This window comes from Puma concolor, chromosome C1 (assembly GCF_028749965.1).
Source record: "Puma concolor isolate L17-30 chromosome C1, mPumCon1.1.hap2, whole genome shotgun sequence".
Classification (NCBI taxonomy): Eukaryota; Metazoa; Chordata; class Mammalia; order Carnivora; family Felidae; genus Puma; species Puma concolor.
This window is the reverse complement of record NC_141674.1, coordinates 15,624,681-15,651,786: the sequence shown is the minus strand read 5'-3', so window position 1 is coordinate 15,651,786 and position 27,106 is coordinate 15,624,681. Positions and strand designations below refer to the sequence as shown.

The following is a 27,106-nucleotide window of genomic DNA, read 5'->3' as shown; positions in this document are numbered from 1 at the left end:
AGCTACAATTGTGCTCTATGTGCCTGTCATATTTACCGTATTTTATAAGATTAATGCATGCAAAATTAATGCCTGGTTTTTGTAATAATTTGAGCAACCCATACTCCACAAGGAATTTGTGGTCTCCCTTCTTTCTACCCCAGCGCCAGTCTGCCTGAGAAATAGAGACAGAATCATTCCATCAGTATTAAATTTGTCCATGTCAGTGACTTGGCAGTTAATCGTGTCGCCCTGTGATATGTCTTGCACTTTTATTTTGGTTCGTTTTCCCGGTAGCTGCTGTCTAGCTTTGTTGCATCTTCCCATGCGTATTGGAAACTCTGTGGACAAGCTGTGTCCAACACACTCTCCATCTGCAGCAGCGTGCCCGTCTTTCACGTTCTGAGGACAGGAGTGGGTGTCCAGGGCTTCTCCAGGTTGGCTGGACTGCTTCGGTGCTGCCAACCTGGAGGAAAGGAAAGGTACGCAGAGAGAGCTCACGTCCCTGACCTCAGCCACTCGCTTGTGGAACCTCAGGCACATTACTCAACCTCTTGCCTATAAATTGGGCGTGATAGTAACAACACCCGTTGGTGGAAACTGTTAGGACCAGATGCACACTCACAGCCACACCCACACAGAGAGGAAGCAGTTCGTTTTCTCAGGATGGCTTAAGAATGCTTGGGTTCAAATGCCAACGCATCGCATATAAGCTTTGCCTCCCTAGACAAAAGTTCCTTCCTCCCCCTGGGCCTCACTCTCTTTCCCCGTGAAATGGGGGATAGTATCACCTCAGGCTGTCAGCGTGGTGATGAGTAGAGCTCGGCCAGGACTTGGCCTGCAGTAGATACCAGTCGTGGTAATGGTCTCATCATTTACTATTGTTCTTCTGCAGAAAAAGATGCTTCGTTTATCTGCTCCCCCACTTCTGCTCACAGGATGGGGGCCTGTGACGGCCTGAACCGAGTCTGTGGTTTTATCTAAAACAAGTGCAGATCTTGCCCTGATGTGGAGTCCCACATGCTCCTGGCCAGATGGTCTTTCTGCAGCACAGGGACCACAGAACCACAGAATTCCCAGGAACCCCCATCTCTGCAGCCCACCCAGCTGCTGGAGATCAGTTTCCTCCCTGGGAGCAGTGTGGGAGAGGGTGTTCCAATAAAAACTTACAGAGGAAGAAGTGGGCCGATTAAATGGTGTGCTGTCTTTCCTCTTTGAGACTTTGGGGAAGTGACTGACAGAGTTTCTGGAACTCAGGGTCCCTGGAAGGAAGTACCCAGGCAATTGGGAGGCCTGTTGTCTGGCCCTGGGCTGCCAAATGATTTTCATACCGTGGGGGCCCTGGAAGTGCCGCCATATTCAAACATGGCCTCCATCTCCATCCTGGGAGCTATACTTTTGAGCAGCTAGGCTGCTCCCATGGAACCTTCTTCTGGAAAGTAAGCGCAAGCAGGGATGTCTCTGAGGAGTCCAAGGTTTTCCTCATGAGAAAACTAAATGTGGCTCATTTCACTCTGAACCAAAGCCTCCTCCCTCAGGCTGTTGTGATCGGTACCTTTCTTTGCAGAGCTCCCAGAATATTCCATCATTCATTCCTTTGTTCAGCAGTTAATATGTTATACACCAGCTGTGTGCCAGACATCACTAGGTGCAGGGATTGTGTAAGGAATAAGACAGCCCTTTCTTATGGAACTTATGTTGCAGCAAGGAAGACAGTAAACAGTAAACAAATAAACAAGTAAATAAGGAATGTTGTGAAGCATTAGGGCTTTGAAACCAATCACGTAGGATGCAGGGCCATGAAGGTAAGAGGCCACTGTCACTACACCAGTCAAGGAGGGATGGGCTTTCAGAATAGGGACATTTGAACCGAAACTTGAATTAATCATGAGAGAATGGACCATGTGGATGTGAGGAGAAGATTATTCCAGGCAGGACAGTGAGCACAGTGGTCCTGGGGCAGGGATCTGGGAGCAAGAGGGAGAGGGGCTGGAGACAGACCAGGGGGTGGAGACCCCCATCAAGGGCAGTGTTTCTCAACCTTTTTTCATCAATTGCCCCCTCCCTAAAAGGTTTTTTTCTGCCGGAAGCGTCCGACTTCAGCTCAGGTCATGATCTCACAGTTCGTGAGTTTGAGCCCCATGTAGGGCTCTGTGCTGACAGCTTGGAGCCTGGAGCCTGCTTTGGATTCTGGGTCTCTCCTCTCTGCCCCTCCCCTGCTTGTGCTCTGTCTCTGTCTCTCAAAAATGAATAAATGTCAAAAAAATTTTTTTAATATTTTTTCTGCTTTATTTTTTTTAGTTCAATTTCTTTAAAGAGATAAACTAAAACAGCTCATGCATTTCTCCCATCACCCCACCCACCAACTCTGACAACCACTTATCTGTTCTCTAGATCTACGAGCTTGGTTTTTAAAATATATATTATATGTAATATATTTTTTTAATTTGTCTTTGTCTAACTTCCTTCACTTAGCATAATATCCTTGAGTTTCATCCATGTCATCACAAATGGCAAGATTTCCTTCTTTGTTATGAATGAATAATATTCCTGGTGTGTGTGTGTATGTGTGTGTATACCACATTTTGTTTATCCATTCATCCATCAGTGGGCACTTAGGTTGTCTCAATATCTTGACTATTGTAAATAATGCTGCAGTGAACGTGGGGTGCATATGTTTTTGAGGTAGTGTTTTTGCTGACTTAGGGTACATATCCAGAAGTAGAATCGCTGGATTATAGGGTAGTTCTATTTTTAATTTTTTGAGGAACCTCCATACTGTTTTCCACAGCGGCTGCACCAATTTATATTCCCACCAACGGTGCATGAGGGTTTCCTTTTCTCCACGTCCTCACCAATACTTGTTATTTGTCTTTTCGATACTAGTCATTCTGACAGGTATGAGGTGGTCTCTCCTTGTGGTTTTGGTTTGCATTTCCTGATGATGAGTCATGTTGAACACCTTTTCATGTGTCTGTCGGCCATCTGTATGTCTTCTTTGGAATAATGTCTATTTATGTCTCCTGTCCATTTTTTAAAATGTATTTATTTTTGAGAGAGAGAGAGAAAGAAAATGAGTAGGGGAGGGGCAGAGAGAGAGAGGGAATCCCAGGCACAGAGCCTGACACAGGACTCGAACCCACGGACTGTGAGATCATGAACCGTGAGCCAAAACCAAGAGTGTGATGCTCAGCAAACCGAGCCACCCAGCCACCCCTCTTCTGCCCATTTTTTAATAAGATAATAATTTTTTTTTTGCTGTTGAATTGTATGAGTTTTTTATATATTTTGGATATAAGCCCCTTATCAGATGTGTGATTTGTACATATTTCCTCCCATTTAGTAGGTTGCCTTTTTCATTTTGTGGATGGTTTCCTCTGCTGTGCCCATACTGTCTTCATTAATCAGGGAAATCAGGAAGCATGATGCCTCCAGCTTTTTTCTCCTTTCTTAAGATTACTCTCGGGGAGCCTGGGTGGCTCAGTCGGTTAAGCATCCAACGCTTGATCTCAGCTCAGGTCTTGATCTCAGGGTCATGATTTCAAGCCCCATGTGGAGCCTACTTTAAAAAAAAAAAAAAAGATTACTTTGGGTATTCAGGGTCTTTCATGGTTCCATATAGATTTTAGGATTATTTGTTCTGTCTCTGTAAAAAATGCCGTTGCAATTCTGATAAGGATTGCATTGAATCTGTACATTGCTTCTGGTAGTATGGACAGCATAACAGTATTAATTCTTCCAGTCTATAAACACAGAATATCTTTCCATTTAAGCGTCTTCTCCAATTTCTTTCACCAATATCTTGTTGTTTTCAATATACAGCTCTTTCAACTTCTTGGTTAAATTTATTCCTATATATTTTATTCTTTTTGATGTAATTGTAAATGGGACTGTTTTCTTAATTTCTCTTTTTGATAGTTCATTATCAGTGTAGTATAGAAATACAACAGGGACACCTGGGCAGCTCATTCGGTTAAGCGTCTGATGATTTTGGCTCAGGTCATGATCTCATGCTTCATGAGTTTGAGCCCTGAATCAGGCTCTGCACTAATAATGCAGTGCCTGCTTGGGATTCTCTGTCTCCCTGTCTCTCTCTGCCCCTCCTCCACTTGCACTCTCTCTCTCTCTAATAAACTTAAAAGAAAAAAAGAAATATAACAGACTTTTGCGCATTGATGTTGTATCTTGCAACTTTATTGGATTTGTTTATTGGTTCTGACAGGTTTTTGATGGAGTCTTTAGGGTTTTCTGTATGTAATATCACGTTCTCTGCATTATAGCAACAGTGTTACTTCTTCCATTCCCTTTTTTTTTCAAAATTAAAAGACATTTATTCTCTCATTCACCATATTCACAGAGGAAAAGATTTATAACTTGTGTTTAACTTGATAGATTTAAGTATTTCTTCCTTTCCAATTCAGATGCCTTTTATTTCTTTTTCTTAGCTAATTGTTCTGACTACAGCTTTCAGTGCTATGTTGAATAGAAGTGGCAAGAGTGGGCATCCTAGTCTTTACCTGATCTCAGAGGAAAAGCTTTCACCAGTGGGTATGAGGTTAGCTGTGGGCCTTTATTACATGGAGGCACATTCCCTCTATACTTTGTTGACAGTTTTTATCATAAATGGATATTGAATTTTGTCAAATGCTTTTTCTGCATCTGTTGAGATGATACAATTTTTATCCTTCATTGTGGACATTGAACCATCCTTGCATCCCTGGAATAAATGCGACTTGCTTGTGGTGTATGATCCTTTTAATGTTTTATTGAATTCTGTTTGCTCATATTTTGTTGAGGATTTTTGCGTCTATGTTCATCAGGAATGTTGGCCTATAATTTTCTTTTCTTGGGGCATCTTCAGTTTGGGTATCAGGGTAATGCTGGCCTTGTGAAGTAAGTTTGGAAGAGTCATCTCTTCTGTCTTTTGGGCAAGTTTGAGAAAGATTGGTCCCTTAATTCTTTGTTGAATGTTTGGTAGAACTCACCGGTGAAGCTGTCTGGTCCTAGACTTTTGTTTGTTGAGAGGTTTTTGATTACCGATTCAATCTCCTTACCAGTAATTGGTCTGTTCAGATTTTCTGTTTCATCATGATTCAGTCTTGGTAGGCTGTGTATTTCTAAGAATTTATCCATTTCGTCCATGAAGTCCAGTAAGAATAGAAGAGATACTACTACCTACAGTTTACGTACTATATGTACACGTGAAAGCGTAAGATATTTCTGCTCCCTAAGAGCTAATTCTCTCCCCCTTCGGGGGCAGTATTGTCCCTGTTGAGAATGCACGACATAGGGTCTTATAGGCAGTTTTAAGGGATTTGTGTGCTCCAGAGTATATTTGAACTCAGAGTCATTCAAGACACTAGCTCTATAAAGTCCACACCCGGGGTTCCACCTCAGCGTCTACTAGACCGTCTCCAGCTAAAAATGTTGGAAACCGAACTGCTTATCCCCCTCCCCATCCCTCGACCCCTTGCTCAGGTCAAGGAAATGCAGTGGCATCTGAGACTCCTCTTTCTCTCATACTCCAACTGCTTCTCGCCCCTTCTCTGCTGTCGCCCCAGCCCAAGCCCGCACCATCGCTTACCTCGTCTGTTGCAGTGGCCTGCCACCTGGCCGTCTTGCTTCACCTCTGTTTCCCCAGTGCCTTCCAGGTCATAGATGCCCCACGGGAGAGGATGAAAGAGAGGAGAGGGGAGAGGGTGCTCAGGGTTGTCCCAGTGGGCTCCATGAACCAGAGGGAGGCAGGGGGAGCCATGGAGGAGCTGGACCTTCTCCCAGAGCTCCTGCCCCAGCCCGTGTCACTGTGGGAATACAGGGGATGTGAATGCCGATTCCTGGTGAGGCCTGTGCCCCTGGCCCTTCCTGCCACACCTGCCTCATTTCCTGCCCGTGCCAGTCTCCATCAGGCATTGACCTCATCGCCCTCTCGGCGCCCAGAGATGGCATCCTTCCTCATCAGACAGACACTGGGCTCCGTTCTCCCAGCAAATACTGCTGGGGGCTACTCTGTGCCCTCCTCTGAGTTCAGGCGAGGAAACGGACAAGTAGGACAAACTAGTGGGTGAAGCAGCCCAAGCACAGGCCCCCGTGTCCCCGCCACATTGAGCTCAGCCTTCAGCCCAGAGTTCAGGCAAGGGGTTCCCTGGGGCCTCCCCCGCCGTCCTTTCTCAGGGCCTCCTGTCCTCATAGCGTTTGCCCTCCGTGCAGTCAGATGCTTTGTGATCATCTCATTGCTGTCTCACCTACCAGCCTACAGGCCTTCTGTGGACAGACGCGTATCCGCATGGTCTGCTGCACTCTCCCCTGAGTCCGGCAGCCACCAAACCATAGGAACTCAATAAACATTTGTGAAAAAACAAGTGAATGTGAGATCCAGGGTGTGGAGCTCAGAGGAAGGAAGTTTGAACTCATTAGGGGCAGCCTCTCAGCGAAGGAGAGCGGGAGGGTGTGTGTGCCTGAAGGACACATTCTGACCGCCTAGCGATAATGCAGAGAAAGATGGGCACCTGGAACTCTCTAGAATGAGCACAGCCAGGCTGTTCCTCCGGAGCCTTTCTCTGGGCCTCTTATCTCAGTGGCCTTGGTGCAGCAGGGGAGGGAGATGCCAGGCCCTCTCATTGGCCAGAGTACACAGAGCACACTCCCCCATCACCGACCCTGGCATTTCAGGGTCACGGCCAGAGCCACATATGGAAGATGAGACGCTACTTTCGGGCTCTGGCAAGCAATGATGATTCTTTTGCTTTCCCTTCTAACAGCCCAGCTGCTGGGAGGCATTGTCATAGAAACAAGGCTTCTGGGGGGGGGGGGTTGGAAACCCCCCTTTTGCTTTCCCTGAAGTTCTGCTTCCTGAGTCTGAGGAGCAGGGAGAGGTCCAGCTCTCCCCATTTCTGCCCTCCCCTCTGGAAGGCTTCCTTTCGTGCCCCAGAAGGGAATAGGGACGCGCAGGTGTTTCTAGGCTTCAGCGGCATGGCAGGCTGTGGCTTCCAGGGCTGTGTGGACCCTCCACAGCCCCTCGTCACTCAGGCCCCTGGACCACTGTCTCTCTCAGGGTTCTGTCTCTGCATCTCCCTTCAGACTAGCTCAGGCTGGTCCCATGCCCTCTTCAGGGCCATCACCCCGACTTCAGCAAGATGGGGGTTGATGCTCTCTGACCAGAGAAAACCGTGGTGCTGGTTATGGTAAGAATTGGGGGGAGGGCAGGTGGGCTTTTGCAACAGGGCTGGGAGAGCTAAAGTGACCCACGCTGAAAGTCAAGTCAGGAGCTGACGGGTGCCCCTTGCACCACAGGCCACTCCAAATGGATACCTTTTCTCTAGATAGCATGCCCTTGTGCGCCTCTCGTGTTTCCCCAAACTCTCCAATTTCGTCCAAACCCAAGGCTCTTTCCCCTCATTTCTACCTGGTGAATAACTTCTTACCTTTAAAAGAACCAGCTCAGGGAGCCTGGCTGGCTTAGTCCGTGGAGCATACAACACCTGATCTAGGGGTTGTCAGTTCGAGCCCCACAGTGGGTGTAGAGCCTACTAAAAAACATTTTTTTTAATAGTTTTTTATTGTTTTTTACACTTATTGATTTTTTGAGAGACAGAGCACAAGTTGGGGAGGGGCAGAGAGAGGAGACACAGGATCCGAAGCAGGCTCCAGGCTCCGAGCTGTCAGCACAGAGCCTGACGTGGGGCTCAAAATCACAAACCGTGAGATCATGACCTGAGCTGAAGTTGGACGCTTAACCGACTGAGCCACCCAGGTGCCCCTAAAAAACATTTTTAATAAAAAATAAATAAAAGAACTGGCTTAGAGCTAGAGTCCCCCTGACCCCACCTCACCCCACCAAAGGGTGTGAATTTTCTTTGGGCTCCATAGCCATTTGCATTAACCAAAGCACCTCCGTGTCTCCCGGTCATTTCTTTGCTTGGCTGTGTTCACTACTAGACCATGAACTCCCTGGAGGCAGAGACTACCTGGGTCTTATTCATGTCTGTAAAACTGGAGCCAAGCCCAGTGCCTGGCACTCAATAGGTGCTCCATGTTGGGGCCTTCACGAAAGAACGTCTCCGGAGAGGCTCCATAGGAAAGATGGCCTCTGGGAGAGGCCTTGAAGAGTGTAGGATTTTGACAGTGTCCCATACAGGAGGGCCAGGGGGACGTTTTTCTTCGTGTGTTTTCTTGTCTGTTATCTGTGTCATCATACTAGAAAGGAAGAAGCACTGGGATGGGGACATTGTCTTTTGTGTCCCCGAAGCTTGTGCAGTACCTAGCACAGAGTGAGCATCTAGCATCTATTTAGTGGATGAGTGGATAAGGTTCTGCCAGAAAAGTCTTCATGGAGGAGGTGGGGTTTGGGGGAATCTTTGAAGGAAGCAAGAGAAGGAGTTTCTGGGTCCAGGAGAAGTGAATTTGAAATGAGGAAAGGTACGGGGCGCCTGGGTGGCTCTGTCGTTGAGCGTCCAACTTCAGCTCAGGTCATGATCCCGTGATCCGTGAGTTCGAGCCCCGCGTTGGGCTCTGTGCTGACAGCTCGGAGCCTGGAGCCTGCTTTGGATTCTGTGTCTCCCTATCTCTCTGGCCCTCCCCCATTCATGCTCTCTCTCTGTCTCAAAAATAAATAAACATTAAAAAAAAAAAAGAAATGAGGAAAGGTGACTGTGGAGCAGTGAGGAAGGGGTTCCCCAGGGAGGCAGCAAAGTGGACAGACAGAATTGAGGGGGTCAGGGACCCAGGCGTTATCTGGAGCAGGGCTCTGAGATGAAGGCTCAGGCATGGGAGCTCTGGCAGGTAGTAGGTCCTTCACGACCTGAACAGCAGGATGTGGTCACCTTCCCTGGGTATAAACAGGGCCCTGCCCTGTGCTGGTGCACGTACAGGAGTGTGGCCCTCAGCAGGCGGCTCCTGGACCGGGACACTGAGGACAGGGAGAGGGGGACCAAGGTCTCCCAGGCGTCCTGGTGTAAGGATAGAGGTGCTGACTGTTGAGTTAGGAAGAGACACGGCAAAAGCACTCTGTGTGAACTGTAAATCTGATGAACAGCCTGGACCCTCAGGGGAGAAAGGGAGAAGGAAACTCCTAGGGAATGAGGCCTTGGAAGCTTCCATTCAGCTCCAGGCTTTATCCTAAGAGAAGTCATCTGGGCTGAAAACCAAGACAGGCCTCTGTCCCACACACCAGGCGGGGGTGTCTGGGCCACGTGTTAGCCAGCAGGGAAAGCAGGGTGTCCTGGGTGGCCCATGCTGCCAGCCTAGGGACATGTCTGCGAACCTGCCTGGCAGACAGGGAGACACATGGTATGCTTTTCTTATTTGCACTCAGCAAAAATTAGGAAGCACCTCATTTCCCAGGATCTGCCCAGGGGCAGTCATATACCCGCTGTGACTGAGTCTTTGTGGCTACCTGACAGGGAGAAGTCCTAGGTCTTTTTATAGCTGAGAACACCGAGGCTCTGAGAAGGACTCCCTCAGTGCTACCCACTGAGCAACTGAGGGCGTGTTGCAAACTGCTATCTCTTGTCATTCCAGAAAATTCCACAGCCAGTGTGAGCGAGGCAGAAAGGAAGGCCCAAGTATACTACCGTGCATGTATGAATGAAACCAGGATCGAGGAGCTTAAGGCCAAGCCCCTGATGGAGCTGATTGAGAAGGTGAGTTCTTGGAGCAGGCTCTCATGGATCTCTTCCAGCCTGAGCCACCTGCCTCCGCCCCTCTGGCTGCCACCCCAGCTCTCAGGTACCACTGGGGCCTGGCAACCTCACGTCTCCAACCACCACACCCAGCTGGACTGTAGAACCTGTCGGGGCTGAGTGTGTCTGAGTGTGTGTGTGTGTGTGAGTGTGTGTGTGTGTGTGTGTGTGTGTGTGTGCACGTGCTCATGTGTACGCATGCGTCTCTGTGGGTGGGAATATCTGTATTTGTGTCAGGGTACGCGTCAGCACCTGTTGTGGATGTGTGCCACACGTATGTATGCCTCTCTGCATCTGTGTGTGGGATGGGGGCCGTATTTATAGAAAAAGCATTTCTCTACCTTGTTGATTCCCTTTCCGCAGAGGGTGTGTTTTTGTGAAGAGGGGTATGTTCCAGAAGGACCAACTGAAAGTCTCAGATCTGAAGCAGAACCCCCTCCCCCCCGCCCCAGGGCACCTGGGTGGCTCAGTTGGTTGAGCGTCTGACTCTTGATTTCCGCTCGGGTCCTGATCCCAGGTAGTGGGCTCAAGCCTTGTCAGCTCCGTGCTGAGCGTGAAACCTGCTTAAGATTCTCTCCCTCTGCCCCTCTCCCCACTGTCTTTGTCTCTCTTTAAAAAAAAAAAAGAAGAAGAAGAACCCTCTCCTCCCCCATGAGGAGGGCCCCAGTTACCCCAGGCCTCCCATTCTCTCACAGGGGAGGACTCTTTCTTGCTGGGCACCTCCCAGTCAGCCTTGGATGGACTCTGCAGGGGCTGCCTATGACTGGCTAGGCTGCCTGACACCCACAGAGGGTGGCCATGGATGTTTCCCAGCTGTCTCATTCTCCCTCAGGGCCCTGCCTCCTGGCTTGGCTCTGAGAAGTCATTGCAGCAGGATGGGGAGCTGTGGACACCGGAGACCAGACAGTCCTCCCCTCTGGCACTGGTCCCACATGCCAGTGTGTGCCAAGCCAGAGACACCGAGGAGATTACAAAATCCCATCTCCGGGGCACCTGGATGGCTCAGTTGGTAGAGCATGCGACTCTTGATCTCGGGGTCGTGAGTTTGAGCCCTGTGTTGGGTATAGAGCCTACTTGAAAACAAAACTCCCAGGGGCACCTGGGTGGCTCAGTCGGTTAGGCATCTGACCTCGGCTCAGGTCATGGTCTCACGGTTCATGAGTTTGAGCCCTGCGTCGGGCTCTGCACTGACAGTGTGGAGCCTACCTGGGATCCTCTCTCTCATGCTCTAAATAAGTAAATAAATAAACAAACAAACAAACAAGTAAACTTAAAAAAAAAAAAAAAAAAGAGTCCAAGCTCTGAGAGACACTAGAGACCATGGCTTTATCAACCTTTTTAAAAATACGGAGACTTTTTTTTTCCGTAGGCACAATTGAATTTTGTGCACAACTGAATCCACATGAGTCAGTATTCAAAAAGTGAACAGGGTGTGGGAGAAGTCTCCTTTCCATCCCCATCCCCAAGAGAGCAGCTGCCACGTGGATTCATTGCTCGCTCATTTAGGGCAAATCTCGTTCCACCCAGCATCTCCTGTTGCTGGTCAGACACACTCGACGAAGACCATCCCTTTCATTTGCTCTTGAGGCTCAGAGAGGTCAGATGACTGCTCCGGGTCACAGAGCAAGTCCGTGGCAGGAGCAGAATTCACACCCGGGTCTCCTGCCACCTGTTCACCTCCCCCTTCCCTCTCTCTGCCCGCAGCTAGGGGGCTGGAACATCACAGGTCCCTGGGACAAGGACAACTTCCAGGACACCCTGCAGGTGGTCACCTCCCACTACCGCACGTCTCCCTTCTTCTCTGTCTACGTCAGTGCCGACTCCAAGAATTCCAACAGCAACGTGATCCAGGTGAGCTGGCCTGGGTCCCCAGGAAGATGAATGGGCATGTTTTGCATTTAACCTGTTCTGAGTTTTGCAAGCGCCGGAGTAAGGGCAGACTTGCCCTGGGCGACAGGCCTCTGGTTTCTGGGCCTGGATTATTTCTGGAGACTCTGAACCGTGAGATTTTTGTCAACAACAAGTCACGAAAGAGCAGGCTGCCGTCCTCGGGTAGGTGGGGTCAGTGCAGCACAGACGGGTCTCCGGGGTTCTGATCGGTCACCGTGGGCCCCCAGAGTGATGCCAACTCCTGGACACAGCTAAAGCCCCCTCCCGGTTCCCTCACCTCAGCCTCCGCCCTTTGTGGCTCTGCTTGGAATGGCTTGGAGTCCCTCTCTTCCTGCCGGAGCCTGCCCTGAACTTTGTATCGGCACCCCCAGGGAAGCCCCGGCCCTGATCTGCCCACCCTCAGATGAGGAAGCGAGGAGCCCGGGCTGGGGGCCGTGAAGGCCGAGTTCCCATCCAGTTCTGCCTCTCACTCAGCATGTGACCTCGGGCAAGTGCTTCAACCGCTCTGAGCTGCAGTTTCCTTCCCAATCAAACGAATTGTAACAACACCTCCTCTAGGCTCCGAGAGTTGCTGTCAGGAACTGACCCTCCCCTACCTGCCAGACCCTCAGCACGTCCTCCCTTGGCTCTCTCCTTTGAGTCCTCATTCCAGCTCTGAGGGCTAGTCATTATTTCCCCTATTTTCCATGCGAAGAACCTAAGGACCAGAAAGGTTCAGTGACTTGACTAAGGCTACAGGGGTCTTAACCACTGCACTGTCTTGGGAAGTGTTTAATTAAGTAGAAGTGCCATGCCAAGCCTCAGAGGTGTTTAGAGGGAGGGTGGCTCTAGCCCTTCGGAAGGGCCCAGAATCCCCGTGTCCGGGCAGCTATGCAGCCAGACATGTGTCTGTTCCCACGCCGGCTGGCCCCACCCCAGAGGGGTCCTCCGCTACCAGCTCCTGCTCTGGCTGGGACCCAGGCCGGTCCTGTGTTGCCATGTGCCAGCTGTCCCCACAGCAGGCGGTGTGTATGTGCGACAGGAGACCCCCTGTCACTCCTGCCTTTCTCTCCAGGTGGACCAGTCTGGCCTGGGCTTACCCTCAAGGGACTATTACCTGAACAAAACTGAAAACGAGAAGGTGAGTGTGCTTCTTCAGAGAGAGTGGCTCCCAGCCCACACCCTGTGACGTTTTACCCTCTCAGTGTCCCCTCCGCATCACACCTGTGTGGGTCTTTGAAGCTGGAGTTGCACTGAGGAATCAGTTATCTGATGGATGATAGATAGACCCTGGCAGAAACAGACTAGCTGTTTCCCATTCAGGCATCGTGGGCACAATAGGCAGGGGATGGACAGGTGTCTTTTGTCCCCACTGTAGAGTAAGACAGCAGTAATGGCCATGGCCATCTGTGGGTGCTAAGCCTCTTATATACTCACCTCTTCCCCCCGCCCCCCCAGTAACCCCACAGATACAGAACGTCTCTGAACTTCATTCACCTCATCTGCCATGTGGGTATTATTTTTACCTTGCCTTTTATAGAGGAGAGAACAAGGCCCAGAGATGCTAAGTGACCCGCCCAAGGTCACATAGGGGTGAGGCTGAGATTCACATCCAGACCTACTAACTCCAAAATCCATGCCTCTCATGATGTCCCAGAGAAACCTCGTCTGTGGTTCATCGTGTCTCCATTCATCCTGCCCACTTGTATTGGGCGTGCACCTACCAAGTGCCTGATGCTGGGGGGAGAGTGGGGACTGAGACAGTCATGGTCCCCGCTTAGAGTCTAGCAGGGGAGGCAGACGTTAATGAACTAACCACCCAGTTGGAGGCATAATGACAAATTGTGATAGCTCAAGGGTGAGCTGAGAAAGTCAAACACGGGAACCTAATTCGGATCTGGGGACATGGTAGAGGAGGGCAGCTCAGAAAAAGCGTGTTGTAAGAACTGAAGGTTGGTCTGTGGGTAGCTTTCCCATGATGGGCGTCCGAGCGGGAGTGTGGGTGGGGAACAGCAGGGACCCCCACCCACTCGAGCACCTGAGGGCTTCGTGCCGAGTTCCGTGGGCAGCCGGTCTGCGGACTTCCCGCACTGGGCTGGCCCTGCCCCACCCGCCACCCGTGTCCAGCGTGCAGCAGGTGACACGACTGACAGACTGCGGGTGCTGGGCCCACAGGTGCTGACGGGATACCTGAACTACATGGTCCAGCTGGGGAAGCTGCTGGGTGGAGGGGACGAGGCCACCATCCGGCCCCAGATGCAACAGATTCTGGACTTTGAGACGGCACTGGCCAACATCACCATCCCCCAGGAGAAGCGCCGGGACGAGGAGCTCATCTACCACAAAGTGACAGCTGCCGAACTGCAGGTAACGTGAGCTCCGGTTGACGTGGAGCCCGGGGCAGGCGCAGGGCTTCAGGACGTAGGGTGCTGGGCTGGAGCTTTTATACCCACTTCATCAGGTCCCCAGAACAACCCTAAGGAGCAAGGATGGTTGTCGCCCCAGTTCACAGATGGGAAAACTGAGGCTCAGAGAGGCTAAGTTATCTGCTGAAGGCCACATAGCTTTTCTGTAACAACAGCATTTACCTGGGGAGGCTCTGTGGTCATGACGATAATAGCTCACACTGATTGGGCATTTCCATGCTCAAGCCCCAGTCACATCGAGCCTGGTGTATATACAGCAAACAATAGACCTGAGAGGTGGGTTCTGTAGTCACTTCTCCCTTTTCCAAGCCAGGAGGTTAAGTGACATGTTCAAGGCCCTGAGGCTCCCTAAGTGCCAGGGGAGCTGGACATTGGACTCACGCGTGGCTCATGGCATCTCTGTTCTTGACCACGATCCCTGGCAACCTCCTGGAGGTGAGAGGGGGTTTCTCTCTGTTACCGGGTGTAACCCATTGGAAAGCAAGTGGCCCCTCTGCTGAAGGCTGCCCCCTGGTGGCTCCTTGAGGCTTGCAGGTGGTGAGTTGACTGCCAGTTCCGTTTTCCCAGTTCACTGTGTGTTGGCGTCTGGCTTTATCCCAGGTCCCCAGGGTCGCAGAGGAATCAGCAAGGTGGCCTTGGCCAGTCTTCCTGTTTCCTGCCATTGCCTAGGAAGGCTCAGTGAGGCCTGCTTCTCCGCTGGGGAGGGTGACTAGGCCACTGTGTAGGGGTTCTACCGAGATGTCTCCTCCCTCCTTGTCTACCTTGACCAGCCAGGTCCCGCCCACCCATTGGAGTTGGCTCATGCGCTCTCCTTTCAGAAAGAACACCTCGGTCCCTACCCTTTTTCACCCTCCATTCCTTGCTCTGACAGGTATAGGGCCACCGTCAGGGCCTTGCTCTGGAGGTACTTCCAGGGTAGAGAGGAACACCAACCAGGAAGCAGTCCCAGACTGCTGAGTGCTCTGGGTGAAAGAAGGAGGGCACTAGGACCCGAGTAGGGGGAAGTCAGGGAAGATGAGTGGGATGTGTGGGAGAGGATGTCCCAGGTGGAGATACAGCCCAGGCAAAGCTGGGATGAAGGTGAGAGAGTCTCTTCTGGGTGCCAGCTGCCCTTCGGGTCCCCGGAGGAGCTGGCATCGGGGTGAGTGGTGTGCGTGGGTTGTTACAGACATCAGCAGCCTGTGTTGGGGACCATCTGGCACCGTGTTGCCACTCTGAGGCCCGGAGGTCAACGGAGATGCTGTCTGTGCAGTGTGATTTGGTTTGCTCCAGCTGTCCACTTCTCAACGCAAGAAGGGCCCCAGCAGCAGCCCAGCCCCCCACGGTGGCCATAATGCCAACCGACCACCTCCAGGGAAGCAGAGGAGACACAGTAGCCCTGAGCACATCTGCCCCAGCGTGGCTTCCGGGCTCTACCCCAGGGCACCTTATAACATTGCTTTTGCTCTGATCTTCGAGCAAGACAGGAAAGGCTTTTCCTCCCCCGCTGCTGCAGAGCCCTCCAGGTAGGGCAGGACTTTAGCAGAGGTACAGGCCCTGGGCTTGGAGTCAGAAGACTGCTCTGGCCCAGCCCCACTAGGAGCTGTGTGACCTTGGGCAAGTCACAAGACCCCCACGTGAGCCTTTGTTTCCTTCCTCACTCATTCACACCTGCTTTATTCCAGAACACAAGAGACAAATGAGAGGCAGCCCCTGTCCCCATAAGGTGCACTGGTTCTTTAGTCACAGAGTTCTTTGAGAACAAGTTGAAAACTCTGGAGTGTCTCCCAGGGGAACAGGGCATGTGTGCATATTAAAAAATTATGTCTAGCATTTAAAAATTAAGTCCTGGACCCCTGAAACCTAGTATCCTCCAAAAGAATCTCTTCCTGGCCTGCCCACAGGGCTTAAGAGGATGAGATGAGACAAAGGATGAGATTTCATTTTGTAAGCTCATGTGCACAATTCAAATGTACTGTAGTAATCGTCATTCGTGTCATTCCTTTGTTGTTGATGATGCCAGCCCACGTCTCTAACACTAAACCAATTTGATTTATTCCAGCCTTGGACAGAGAAGGCCTTGCTATTCCCTGGTAGCTGGAAATTTGGTTTTCTTCCTATACCCCAGGTGACTCAGGGAAAGGTGTGCCAGCCTTCACAGTATGTGTCCAGGCTAACCCCACCAGAATAGAGTGGTTCCAGGCCAGCCCCCATCAGAGTCTGAATTCAGAGCCACAAATCAGACATCCTTCTGTTCCTTCTCTGGGGGCCTGAGGCCCTTCTCATTCCTTTCTAAGACCTTCCATATCAGAAGTTGTTTGAGGGGTGCCTGGGTGGCTCAGTTGGTTAAGCGTCCGACTCTTGGTTTCAGCTCAGGTTGTGATCTCACAGTTGCATGAATTTGAGCCCCGCACCGGGCTCTGCGCTAAAAGCATGAAGCCTTCTTGGGATTCTGTCTCTCTCCCTCTCTCTGCCCCTCCCCTGCTCGCTCTCGCTCTCTCTCTCTCTCTCTCTGTCTCTCTCAAAATAAATAAACTTAAAAATTAAAAACAAGAAAAAGTTGTTTGAGCATGAGTCCTGTCCTCTGCTCTAAATTCTCCAGCTGAGATCATGTTTGATAGCATCTTCCTTTTCTCTCTTATTTTGCAAGCCTACTTGAGCTGGCTGGTTGGTGACCAGCAGTACTCTTTGGCTGCAGGTTTGGAAAATAGAGCTGACTGGTGTGCCCCAAAGGATTTGAGTCACAAGTGGAATGTCCCAGTCAGTTAAAACAGCCATCTCTATGGAGACAGATCTAGGCACACATGTTTAAGTTAGGCGTTCACTAAAGCAAGATTGAAAATGTGAAAATTCTGTTCAACACACACCTTATCTGGGGTTATGGGAATTTGCCTGCATGGAACACCTGCTCTCCCTGACGAAACAGGCGTGTGTCAAGTGCACAGGGATTTATCACCACCTGATGTCTGTACCCTGATTAGAATGTTCCAGTCGCCTGCAGTTTGTGAAGCTCTCGTTCATTGTGTAAACCATGACATTTTGTAAACCTGGTGAATTTCCCAGGCGTCTTTGCCAACAGATCATGCAGGCAGGTGTCTCTAAGCGTTGAGCCCTATTTGACCGTCTCACCTGGACACCTCCCAGTTTTGCAGCCACAGAAATTGTTAAAGAGAAGCCCCAGAGGTTACCTGCCTAGGGGATTCTTGCCAGAGAGAAAGAGTTAATGGACAAGCTAGGGGGAAAGGCAGCTCAGGTTTAAAGAGCAGGCCATCCCCACAAGGTACAGAGCAGCCAACCACGGTGAGGTGGGCGGGGGGGTGCAGAATGTTGTCCCCATTTTATTTGTATTTATATTTGTGTTGGGGGGGGCCCATTTTAGAGAAAAGCTACAGAACGGCTTGAGGTCCCAGAACAAGTTCATGGTGAGGACTCTGATCCATGTCTCCTCTTGGAGTCGGGTGGGCAGGGATGTGCGGGAGCCCGCCGGGCACGCCTCTTTGGAATCCTGTCTAGAGCATCTCTGACAAAAACCACCACAGGTAGTTTGCGGTAGGTCCTGATGCCACTACGAATCGCCTCCCTGCCCCCCCAAGAGCTGGCACACCGCTGCCTGTGGGAGCTGACCTCTTCTGTCCTCGGAGGTCCTTATTCCCCAAGAGCTGAGTTGCCCTTTGAAACCAGAGAGACGAGGGAGCCTAGAGTTTAGACCTGCACAGTCACTAGCTAACTACGTGAACTCAGAAAGGTCACCTTAGCTCATCTGCAAAGTCGGCATCTGTTAAGGGGAGGGCTTTACGACTGCTTTCTCACTGAGGGTATCGTAGGTAGTTACCAACAGGTTATAGGTTCATCTGATGTTGTAGATTGATTTTACATTGTACATTATTGATCGATCTTACCATATGAAGGCCGATTGTAATGTGTCTCTTGCAGCCTTTGTCTTCAGTTCTGCCCTTTTGCAAGGGAACAGAGAATAGAATTTATAATCCTTCAAGCCCAGGCCCACGCTTGGGAGACCTTGAGAATGATTACGATAGTTAATATCGATTGAGTGCTTGTTAAGTGCTGGCTACCATTCTCTGTGACTGACACATATCATATAACACAGTATATGTTTGCATCTTGTAAAATTACAGGGCGAAAAAGTAAGAACAACAGGTCGTGTGGGAGAAATAGGACTTAGAGAGTTCCAGGGCCCTGCAGTTTATGAAGCTCTCATTAATTGTATAAACAACTCCAATTAGATTCAAAAGTTGTGCCACTTGAAAGACATCACGCTAAGTGAAACAAACCAGTCACAGAGACAAATACTGTATGGTTCCACTTACACGAGGTAGCAGGAGCCGCCAAATTCATAGAGACAAAAAGTAGAATAATGGTTACTGGGGGCCCAGTAGGGAGGGAACTAGGGGGGATTCTTGTTTAATAGGTGCAGAGTTTCAGTTTTGCAACATGGAATCTGGAGATGGACGGTGACGGTACTTAATGTCGCTGAACTGCATGCTTAAAAATGGTTTCGATGGTAAACTTTATGTTTGTGTATTTGACCACAGTTAAACCCAGAAGTTGTGCAAGTTTGTAACCAAAACAATAACTGGAACCTGGAGAGAGCTCAGCACGCCTGGAGGCTGCCTGGCGGGCAGTGGAGGAAGGCTGTTGTGGACACAGAGACCGTGCAGGCAGATGGGCTCTGTGCAGTGGGGCTGCTGCCGCTAGGCGGGCTGAGAGCAGGCTACCTGCTCGAAGCTGGGAGTTACTCGAAGCCGGAGTGCAGAGGGAGCTCTGGCATCGGCCGTCGTTTTAAATGATCTTACGGGCACCTGGGTGGCTCAGTTGGTCAAGCATCTGACTCCTGGTTTAGGTTCAGGTCATGATCCCAGGGTTGCAAGGTGGAGGCCCGTGTCGGGCTCTGTGCTGAGGGTGGAGCCTGCTTAGGATTGTCTCTCTCTCTCTCTCATTCTCTCTCTCTCTCTCTCTCTCCCACCCCCTGGCCTCTCTCCCCAGCTCATGCACTCTCTCTCTCTCTCTCTCTCTCTCTCTCTCTCTCTAAAAAATAAAAATAAATAATAAAAAATAAATGATCATAAAATAGAGCTGACCAGCCAGCCTCCTGTGCATCAGCAGAGCGGGGGACTTTTCCTTTCTTGCTGGAGGTTGTCAGTCTAAGCTTATTTTTTCAGATCCCGTGCCCAGGAAAAATCACCTGTGGCCCGAAGCATTTGCACATTATACTGCTATCATTCTCGAATTTACCGGTCGTATAGCCTAATCACCTAGTAATTGGTATTATGGAAGTGCATGTTGAATGGAACAGACAGCATTAACCTGTTTAATCCTTACACTAACCCCATGGCGTGAGTTCTGTTATGATGAGGAGATCCCTTTTCAGACGAGACCCCGAGGCACAGAGTGGTTCATCCACTTACTCAAGGTTACACAGCTAGTAAGTAAGAGAGCTGGAATACGAACCCAGGCGGTTTGGCTCTGGACGCTACACAGCTTTCCGTTATAGGCCCGTCTGGGCTCAGTTTCTTCATCCATACACTGGGGACAGTGGCGCCTCCCACCGAGGCCTCTCATGAGGTCCCGCTGAGAGAAGACGTGTGAGTCGTTTGCAGTGGTACCTGGCACAGGAGGGGCTTGCAGAATGGTAGCTACTGCTGCTGTCACTGTGTCCCCTTTATTCCGTCCCAGCTCCGTTTCAAGTTGAAGTTGGTGTTTGGCTCCTTAGAATTCTGTCGAGAGCATCTCTGACAAAAGCCAGAGACCTCAGTTCGACATCTGCACAGGGCGCTGTCCGTGCCCAGCTCTTCGGAGGCATGGTGCCGCCTTCCTCGGAAGAGCACCCTGGAGCCTTGGGCGTGGAGGAGAAACAGCCCAGCCAGAGTCACACGGTCTCTTCCCTTCCAGGCCTTGGCGCCAGCCATCAACTGGCTGCCCTTTCTCAACACCATCTTCTACCCCGTGGAGATCAATGAGTCCGAGCCTGTTGTTGTCTACGACAAGGAGTACCTGGGGCAGGTCTCCACCCTCATCAACAACACGGACAAATGGTAAGGGACGGCCAGGCAGCCCTTGGGGTCACACCCTCCCGCTGCTGCTGCTGTCCTCTTCTCCCGCCAGATAGGTGTGGCCAGCGGGTGACAGACTGACTCAGGAGCGTGGGCCCTGAGGAGAGGCAGCCCTTCAAATCCCAGCCCCTCCCCCCACCAGCTCTGTACCCTTGGGCAAGTTTCTCGCCCTCTCCTGGTTCATGCTCCCCATCATAAAATGGGGCTGGAAACAGCACCTACCTGGTAGGGATCCCAGAACCGGGTGAGAGTATGACTTGGAATGGGGCTCGGTGAATGTTCGCTCATATTTGTAGCTAATACTTCTGATTTTTTTTCATTTTAAAGATTTTTTGGAGAGGTTTTTGAAAACTACAGAAAAAATAGAAAAAACTTAAACTTACCCAAACACTGCTGTTGATTCTATGGGGTGTGTGTGTGCGCACGTGTGTGAGGGAGAGAGAGGTGAATTTTCTAATACATGGTTCCTTTTTTCCCCATTGTTGTGACCACATGTGTAATCTGCTTTTCTCTTGACCTTTGTCGAGAGCATTTTCCCCATGTTATCCCGCACTCTCTGTGGACCTCATTCTTCACGGCTGCACAGTATTCCACCAAGTATACATATGATTATTTACTCAACCCTTCCCCTATTGTCAGACATTTAGGTTGGTTCCAGTTTGAGGCTAGATGCTCACTGTTGTGAACATCTCTTTGTACCAAGGTGGCTTCTTTGCAAAGGTGACAACAGCCACAGAGGATTCTCTGTGCCCTGAGGGAGGGGGCAGTGAGCTCTTTCACGCAGACCATGGAGGAGCTGGCCAGGGCTTCCTTTCCTGCCCCTCCTATTCTTAAGGCCCCTTTCCTGACGCTGGTCCTCTGGCCAGGACATCTCCAAGCTGGGGACATGGCAGCCTCCTCCCTGCTCCAGCCCAGCAGTACACAGCATCCAGGGGGCATCTCCATGCTGCTCTTCCACGGCTTCCAGACAAAAAGCAGCTATGCAACAAGCGTGTATTGAGGACGTGTGATGTACAAATCACCTCCCTAGGCACTGAGGGGTTTTCAAAAGAGGACCCAGGCTCTGCCTTGAAGAGCTGACATTCCCAGTAAGTGAGCAGTAACCTGCCAGACTGGGGCAGGTCGGGGAAAGAGCCTGCTAGCCGAAGGCCGGTTCTGAGCGCCCCCTAAAGGTCAGTGGGGGAAGTGCTGTGATGCTCTCAGCTCTGGACCCTTCTGAGCGGTCTGATCTCTTGCCCCAGCCTGCTCAACAACTACATGATCTGGAACCTGGTGCAGAAGACAAGTTCCTTCCTTGATCAGCGCTTTCAGGACGCCGACGAGAAGTTCATGGAAGTCATGTATGGGACCAAGAAGGTGAGCCTCTGTGACTGCATTCCTGTGCACGTGCTGAGTACCTACTGTGTGCCAGGCCCTGGGTTGGAGGCTCTTGTGACCTTAGTGTCCTCTAGGGCCATGGAACTCATGAGGGAGGATCTAAGCTAGTTGGGGATGGACAGAAGCTTCCAGAAGGAGATGATTACATCCAATCTTAAAGGGTAAAGAGGAATCTTAGAGAGTTAGCTACTTTACGGCAAAAGGTGGCTTCTGTTTTCTTCCTTCCAACTCCTTCTCGATGCTGGTGATAATAAACGCTTTCCTGTAACTCCAGTGATCTTAATATCCCTATGAGGTGGGTGTGATCATCATCCCCATTTTATACAGGGGACCTCCAGTAATACTGCTGCTTCTCCATAAACATAAAACACTCGGTGCAGCACCTGGTTCATGGTAAGTCCGCACATGTGTTCACTGCTGTCGTGCTCCCTGGCCCCGAGGGCCCATTCTTCCAGAGGTCCCAGGGCTCCAGGACCCTCACTCCCCCCCTTCTCAGGGCCCCACCCTAGGTGGGAAGTTTCCCAGACACTTCCACTTTTTCCCCAAGGAGGTCACCCTCTCATTCATGTAGCCCACAGACATGTATTCATAGGACATGAGTCCCTTGTGGGAACACAGAGACAAGTGAGGTGGCATCTGTGCCCCAAGAGCCCACATCGTGAGGTCCTCATATGTGCTGATGGGACGCACACCAAGTCATGGCCCCAGGGAGGTGCCCCAGCCATAGACCAATAGAGGGCGAGGTGCTAAGCTTACCCAGTGCAGCCACCCAGGACAGCAGCTAGCAAGACCCTAGGGGACGAGCAGAACTGGCTCCGGCCGCCCTGCCCCATGGCCCTTCCTAGAGTCCAGTGTAGTAGACAGAGCCGGATAAGGGCTGGCAGAGAATGGTGGGATGTGGGTGCTGGCCTCCGGTCCTAGAGTTCATCCTGGGAAGAGTTCTCCTTTTCTTTACCCTCCCCATATATACCCACCTCTGGCAGGAAGGGGACGGAAGGAGAGGGTGGCTGGGAACAGGCCCTGCTCCTGACAAGAGGGGCCTCTGAGGGCACCAAAGGACCTCAGCCATGAGAGCCACGTGGCCCTGCAGAGAAGGACCAGGGGAAGGATTGGCTGCTTTGCTCAGCTGACCCGCCTTCTTGCTCCACCTGTACCTACCTTGGACCGGCCCTGGGTGAGCCCTGGGTCACAGACATGACGAGACATGGACTCTGTCCCCTGGAGCACTTGGCTTCCCACGGGACTTTATTCAGGAAGGGTCTGACCAGGACTGGGGATGGTAGTTACAGAGATGCCTCTGTGTGGGGATCATGTACCTGCATCATTGCTTACCCACTGGGTACAGATGAGGAAACAGGCTCTAGGTGGTGAAGGGTTTCCCAAGTCACCCAGCAAGGAGGCAGCCAAACTCCAATTCAAACCCAGCTCTGGATGACGGCGACATCTTGGCACTTTCAGCCACTCGCTAATGCTAACGATGATCATCATCATAATAAAAGACATCATTACTAGATGTTGCCTTTTGTAGGCATTATGTCACCAAGTTCCTATAACAGCTCTGTGTGTTCGGAACTATTATCATCAGCCCATTTTATAGATAAAGAAACTGAGGCTCCATGAGGGGAAAGGACGATTCAAAGTCACACAGCTCATTAGTGGCGAGTGGGTTCTCAAACCTAGCACAGTTGATTCCACAGCCCCCACCCGAACTCTGCTCCACTCAGCCTCTGCTCTGCAGAAGCCAGAAGTCAAAATTGAGCTTCCTGGTGGTTGCCAGGGGCTGGGGGCAGGGAGGTGGGCATGGGGAGTTGTTCAATGGGTAGTTGTTCAATGGGTGTGAAGTTTCACATTTGCAAGATGAAAAGTTCTGGAGATTGGTTGCACAGCAATGTGAATATGCTTAGCACCACTGACCTATACACTTAAAGCAGCTGGAATGGTAAATCTTCTGTGTATTTTACCATGATAGGTAGGTAGGCAGGTAGGTAGGTAGATAGATACATAGATACACAGGGAGAGCTTCCCTGGGCGAGTCTCAGAGTGCAGAGTGCTGCTCTAATCAGTGGGATGCTAAGAGCTGGTGGAGCCCAGAAAGGCTTTGCCAGAAGCCAGGGCAACTGGGAGCCCCTAGAGGTGGGAGGCTGTGAGCCAGGGTCACGATATGCCCCATGCATGGTATACGGAAACAGCCCAGAACTTTGGTCAGAAGATCTGTGTTTGAAATGCTTCTTCTAACCATACAGCCTTGGGCAAATCACTTCATTGGAGCAGAAGACTCAGTCTTCCCAAATGTAAAAAGGAATACTTAATCCCTGCCCTGCCCTACTGACCAGGGCACCGTCTGGGATTACACAAAGGTGTTCCCACAAAGTCTGTCCTAAAGGCTAAAGCACTCCACACCCTGCACTTTATCTGCAAAGAGGAGCACAGAACCTGCCTCGTGGGGTTATTATGAGGATTATATGAGCTGTGGCCCACACCCGATAAACACTCAGCTGGCACACACTAGTCTTGCTGCCATTGTTGCTGTTATTATGTGTCTGACTCTCCCCCTGGGTGCTCTGGGCGTTTCTATTGAGCCCCTTGAAGGCAGAGCTCACGGCTGATTCGCCTCTAGGTTCCAAGCACCTAGTGCTCTCAGGGTGCAAAAGAACTGCCCAGAGAGCACTGGGCATGTGAATGAATGAGTGAGCGAATGAATGAATGGGTTTATGCAAAAGCTCTCCTGAGAAGGCAGTAAGACTCAGCCCCTGACTCAGCCATCAGGGCCTAGGGCCCCCACGGAGCCTGGGAGTTCGAGTCTCCCTCCCCCCCAGTCCTGACCTTCTGCGTGGGTGGCCTCGGCCAGATCTGGGCACAGCCATGTCCAGCTGTGGGAGGGCACAGCATCTAAATGGACACATGGGTGGGAAAGCTTAAAAGAACTTGGGCCACACAACTTGTGGAAGGCTGAGATGCCTTTTACTTCCTCCCCTTCTTCCTTCTTTCCTGGAAGAAATTTCTTTAAGGTAGAATTTACGTACCGTAAAATGAACGGGGTACACGAAGTACACAGTGTAGCGAGTTTTGACAAATGAAGTCGCCCATGTAACCAGCACCCCAATCGAGATAGAGAACATTCCTGTCACCCACTTATCCAGTGTCCTTGGAACAGAAGGTGCCTTCAGTCCCCCAAGTGGGTGTGGACAGGTGTGGGTGGAATTGCACACTGTGGGCTCTTTCATGTCTGGCTGCTTTTGCTCAGCTAATGGCTGTGAAATGCATCCATATTGTGTGTCACACTCCTTCCGGTTGCCAAGTAGTGTGGTGTTGTATAAAAATACCACATTTTGTTTATCCATCTGCCTGTTGGTGGGCATTTGCTTGTTTTCAGTTGGAAAACTATCATGAAGCAGGCTGCCCCAAGCCTGGTGGTTGTTACCACCTGTTCTTCAGGGTCAGGAGGCCACACAAGGGATTTACACGAGCAGGGTGAGCAGGGCCACCACTCATGATCACGGGGACCATGCACAGCCAGCAGGCTGGTGGGGCAGGAGAGCAAGCGGGGCTCGAACCAGCGTGGGTGTGCTTCCCCTGAGCTCTGTGGGGCTACGGCCTAAGGCCACCCATTTCCAGCTCCCCATAGGTGCCCTGGGGGCTGGTGGGCTGGTGGGCTGGCAGGCTTGTGGGCAAGACCACAGGCTACCAAGGCATCTGCGTTCTGCAGCATCACTGTGCTGGTCCTTCCTCTAGGAGGCTTTAAATGGGGTTGGGTCCTGGAGCGTCTGGGTGGCCCAGCCAGTTAAGCGTCCACCTTCGGGTCAGGTCATGATCTCACAGTTCGTGGGCTTGAGCCCCGCATCTGGCTCTGTGCTGACAGCTCAGAGCCTGGAGCTGCTTTGGATTCTGTGTCTCCCTCTCTCTCTGCCTCTCCCCCACTCATACTCTGTCTCTCTCTCAAAAAATAAACAAACATTAAAAAAGAAAATGGGGTTGGGTCTGGCCTTCTCGGAAGGTTTTCCTGTTGCACAAGAATAGACGCAGTAATTTCTCAAGTCTTTGCCACCAGGATTCTTAGCCTCCCCCAGGGGGCAGGGCGAGGTACAGGTGGGGGGTGGGGCGTGCGATCAGGCATGTCAGAGTTCTGTCACTGTAACACCCCTCGCTCGCTGTGGGACCCTGGACCGGTGACTTCCCCTTGCAGAGTTTCTGTGTCTGTTTCCTCATCTGTCAAGGCCCACATCCCTGCCTTCCAGGTTCGTTCTGATGGCTCCTTAAGATACCATTTATGACATGCTGTACACAGAGCCTGGCATTCAGGAAATCATAGATGGCAGCAATGAGGAATATTCTGTGGCCTCTTGATCTAGTGCCTAAAATAACTTCCACTGCGTCAGAAAAGGTCTCCTGGAGGTTCTGGAAGAAGCAGCCCCAGCCGCTGCTGCCTCCTGGACGGACAAGGGTTGGGAAGAAGGACAGGACCAAGTAACCCCTGTCCCTTGTGTTTCCAGACCTGTCTTCCCCGGTGGAAGTTCTGCGTGAGCGACACAGAGAACAACTTGGGCTTCGCCCTGGGCCCTATGTTTGTCAAAGCGACCTTTGCGGAGGACAGCAAGAGCATAGTGAGTACCTCGTCTTGCACGCAGGCTGTGACATCGCACCTGCACTAGCCCTTCGTGAACCTGACAGCCCACACTTCTGTCTGCTCTGGACCTTTCCTACTCCGGGCCAGGGCTCCAGCCTTAACTCAAAGTTCCTGTTTTCTGAAGCCTTGAATGCCAGGAGTTATTTGGGATAGCTCTATAATTGAGTGGCAGGCACTGTAGCTGTATTGCCCTTTAACCCCACAAGGCCATTCCCGCCATCTCTGCCTCTACCTCCAAGGGGAATGAGGGGCCCAACGAGCTGGTGTTGGCAGAGCAGCTCTGGCCTGGAGGGTGACATTTTTCTTACCCTGTGGGTGACGGGTTTGTTCTGGACACACAGAGGAACATCATGGCTAAGTGTGTGAAGACAGCCAGGCCCCAGTCCAGATCCTGGATCCATCACCTCCTGGTGGGGTGACTTGGGACAGTTTTTCTCCCTTCACCGTTAACTTGGAAGTGGGGCTGTCCATCCCACTTGGAAGTGGGAGACAAAATGAAATACCGCACACAAAACAAGGGCTCAGTGAGTGATAGCTATTATATTATTATTATTATTATGTTATTGTTACAGTTTTTGTTCCTGATTTTAATTATGTAGATATTATCTGCAGTCAGATGTTAGCAAAGGGAGACTCCCATTCCTTAGGCGACTCGACTCGCCTGTGAGCAGCTGATACAGAATCTTCGTCTAGTTCTGTCAGCCGTCAGCCCCTCTGCTCTTTCTGCTGCACGACTTCCTCCCCCCGCTCTAGCATCTTTGGCCTCCGGGTCTGCCTGTGACATTATCGCCCTCAAGAGAAGCTGGTCATCTCCAGCCTGAGCACAGCATTGCTGAGACTGCTTCTCAGAACTCGGGTTCTGTAGATTTTAAAACCCATTCCATCAGTAAAGAAATCCTGTGGGCCAGTAAGTCTGAGAAAGACTAATAAGACTTTTACACTCTCCAGAAGAACCACAGTGCATGTTATACGCCAAAGGTTCTGAAAAGTCCTGCAGAGGAGAGACTTTTCCAGCTTCCCCAAAGCTTGTCCTACGCATATTTGGCCATGGAGCTCTGTTTATGGAGGTCCAGTCTTGTCCTGCAGGACTTCAGTGTTCTGAGG

At 51.0% G+C, this 27,106-nt stretch overlaps 1 protein-coding gene and 1 long non-coding RNA gene across 4 annotated transcripts in view; one reads left to right on the top strand and one right to left on the bottom strand.

The window, feature by feature from the left end:
- The window catches only part of ECE1 (endothelin converting enzyme 1), a 114,806-nt gene that overhangs the window by 72,929 nt on the left and 14,771 nt on the right, over positions 1-27,106 (top strand). For all 3 annotated transcript variants that reach the window (XM_086715931.1, XM_086715932.1, XM_086715930.1), the window contains exons 5-11: positions 9,496-9,617; positions 11,361-11,507; positions 12,601-12,666; positions 13,701-13,892; positions 19,841-19,983; positions 21,243-21,357; positions 25,869-25,979. In XM_086715931.1, coding sequence (XP_086572057.1) covers positions 9,496-9,617; positions 11,361-11,507; positions 12,601-12,666; positions 13,701-13,892; positions 19,841-19,983; positions 21,243-21,357; positions 25,869-25,979 — 896 coding nt within the window. The remainder of the gene's footprint in view (positions 1-9,495; positions 9,618-11,360; positions 11,508-12,600; positions 12,667-13,700; positions 13,893-19,840; positions 19,984-21,242; positions 21,358-25,868; positions 25,980-27,106) is intronic.
- LOC147577830 (uncharacterized) lies at positions 235-5,671 on the bottom strand. The gene is made up of 2 exons (XR_015254528.1): positions 5,564-5,671; positions 235-445 (listed from the first exon to the last, which is right to left on the bottom strand). It is a non-coding gene; the product is annotated as an uncharacterized LOC147577830 (long non-coding RNA).